The sequence below is a fragment of the Terrapene carolina genome, unplaced genomic scaffold (assembly GCF_002925995.2).
Source record: "Terrapene carolina triunguis isolate 2854851 unplaced genomic scaffold, T_m_triunguis-2.0 Scaffold111, whole genome shotgun sequence".
NCBI lineage: Eukaryota > Metazoa > Chordata > Testudines > Emydidae > Terrapene > Terrapene triunguis.
The window spans coordinates 24579750-24582199 of record NW_020664462.1 but is presented as its reverse complement, the minus strand read 5'-3'; the positions used below and the strand labels follow the sequence as shown (position 1 = coordinate 24582199).

The following is a 2450-nucleotide window of genomic DNA, read 5'->3' as shown; positions in this document are numbered from 1 at the left end:
ATATTATTCTGGAAAGTGAGCCGGGTGTTGTGAATCTAGATTAACCTAACAATGCTACTAAAAGCATGCACCATGTATATGCAGAAATGTGTAGTGCCCATTACTGTTACTTACTCAGCAAGACCCATGTAAATAAAATGTTTTAGCACACTGTCAATGGATTCCGGTATTAAACACATAAGCCAATCGAATGTACCTAACTAGGTAATTCACATTGTCATCATCTAGGAAATGAGAGACTGAGCAACAGCCTGAGTGAACAGAGGAAGGCCACTCCTACAGTAGGGAGCTAGCAAAGGAAAGGAAGCAGTGGGAGAAAGGAGTGAATAAAAAGGTGCCTTAGGAGCTTGGGAGAAAGGACAGAAATCCTCTTCAGGAACTGGAGAGTAGCAGCAGCAGCAGGCGCCTTCTGTATGTATGGTTTCGATCCACATATATCGTATATAAAGTGAAATAACAAGCAAATTTTGAATTACTGGTCAATTATATTCCTTCTCAGGAACGTCATGAATGGAAATTTATGATAATCACCCTAACTTCATGAATTATGAGACTTTAATTCTCTCAATTGCCTGGTTATTCTCCTGCTGGATATTGAGAGAGAGAGAGAGAGAGAGAGAGAGAGAGAGAGAGAGAGATATGCGGCCTTTAGACATTGACAAAATATATCAAAATTAGCCTGATCCCAGATAATCAAAACATGTACTTTAACATAAATATATTCTTTTAAAAGACTGTTTTACTTACTGTGTTTAGTATTCAGCTACTTATAAACAAGTTCCCATGAAAGAGCTATATCGAAGGAAATTCAAAAATGAACATAACTGACACTGTTTTCAGAGCTTCTAGGACCACAGAATATTAACAGCCATGATTTCATAGCTACTTTTATAATCATTAACCTGGAGACACATTCCATTTCTTTATTTTTTTTATTTGACAAGCAGCAGTATCATGTTCATCTTTTTTATTTTACATTTTAATGTAGATACAATTATTAGGATATCTGTCATATTACAATATTTAGTTTAACTTTTTCTTTTAAGATACATTAAAAAACATCAACTGCAAACGTGAAGGAGGGGGGGGAAAAAAAAAAAAAGCATGGTACCCAACCAAATTTCCACATTTCAGCAATACTTCACTCATTCTTTTAGTAAAGTTTTAAGAAATGTCATAATGACATGAGCTTGAAATATCTATAGGCATTTTCATTGACGCTCATGACGTGGCACTGGTGATGTTGTAAACAGCAGAAAAACAGGGGCTGCCAAGTGACCAGTTATGGAGGCACAGACCTGCTTCTTCCCACAGGAACACACCAAACAGTGACAGCAATGATCTCCTTACAACCACACCTGCTGGAGAGCATCATCATGCTACATAACTGTATTCATCTGCTGAGGCCTGGCTTCGCTCGATGTATTGTTTATCTATCAGAACTTCAATACACTTCTTAATCATGCTGATACTTGGGTTAAACCTAGCTCTCGACTGGCTAATTACCTGTGGAAGAAAAACATTTCATATATCACTTATTCATTAACATCGCTTCAATGCAAATGCAATATAATTTTCTCTAAAGAAAAAAAGACCACAAAAATGATTATTACACACTATATTTCTGAGAGACAGAAAGCCTCCATAATGTACTAAGGTCAAAACACCCACACAGATTGTTTCTTTCCTGACTATATCTATGTCTTTTATTGGTTAAGTTTACTTTTCTCATCAATGGAAAATTGCAACTTGCAGTTGCACCCCTTGGTTAACTTGTCACACAACAGATAAAGGGAAACATTCAATTTAAAATTCATATAGTGTAAATTTCTTGACCCATATTATTAACTTCTTATATCAGTGGTTTTCAACCTATGGTTCATGGACCCCAGAGGGCCCACAGACTATGTCTAAGAATTCTGCACCTCTATTTGAATTTTTTAGGGGTCCACAAATGAAAAGGTTGAAAAATCACTGCCTTAGATAATAAAAAAAGAAAATCATTTTAAAAATCCAATGTGGTTTTCGCTAATTATGTTGTTTACTTTTTGAATTTGTCAGTTTGGCAAATACAGTAGAAATCAGTTAGGTCAGTTTCACTTCCGAGTTACCAGTACTGCAATGTTTCATTTGTGAACATTATAGTTTGTTATTTGTAAAAGAATAGTTTCAATTAGAATATAAAACTAAAATAATTATTAGTCGTAGGTTTTATAACTGTTTTTATAAAAAATGTTGAGGCAATTTGAAGTGATTGACAATATTCCTTTAACGTGGGTTTATAGTCTGGTTGCCAAATGAATTGTGCTCAAGATTACACGTAAAGAGATAACTAAAGAGGTTAAATCTAGCATGGGATCTCAGAGCTAAGCACAGTTTTCTCTTCATGAATCATCGTAACTAAGGCTGGTTGTCTGTCATGACAAAAAAAAAAAAAAAAAAAAAAAAAA

The 2450-nt window shown here is 34.9% G+C and overlaps 1 protein-coding gene across 1 annotated transcript in view; it reads right to left on the bottom strand.

Moving 5' to 3' along the window:
• Positions 1–919: 919 nt before the first annotated feature.
• LOC113406587 (cullin-2-like) overlaps positions 920–2450 on the bottom strand; it is a 7552-nt gene continuing 6021 nt past the window's right edge. The window contains exon 2 of the mRNA XM_026652065.2: positions 920–1506. Within this exon, the coding sequence (XP_026507850.1) occupies positions 1375–1506 (132 nt within the window). The 3' untranslated portion in view covers positions 920–1374. The remainder of the gene's footprint in view (positions 1507–2450) is intronic.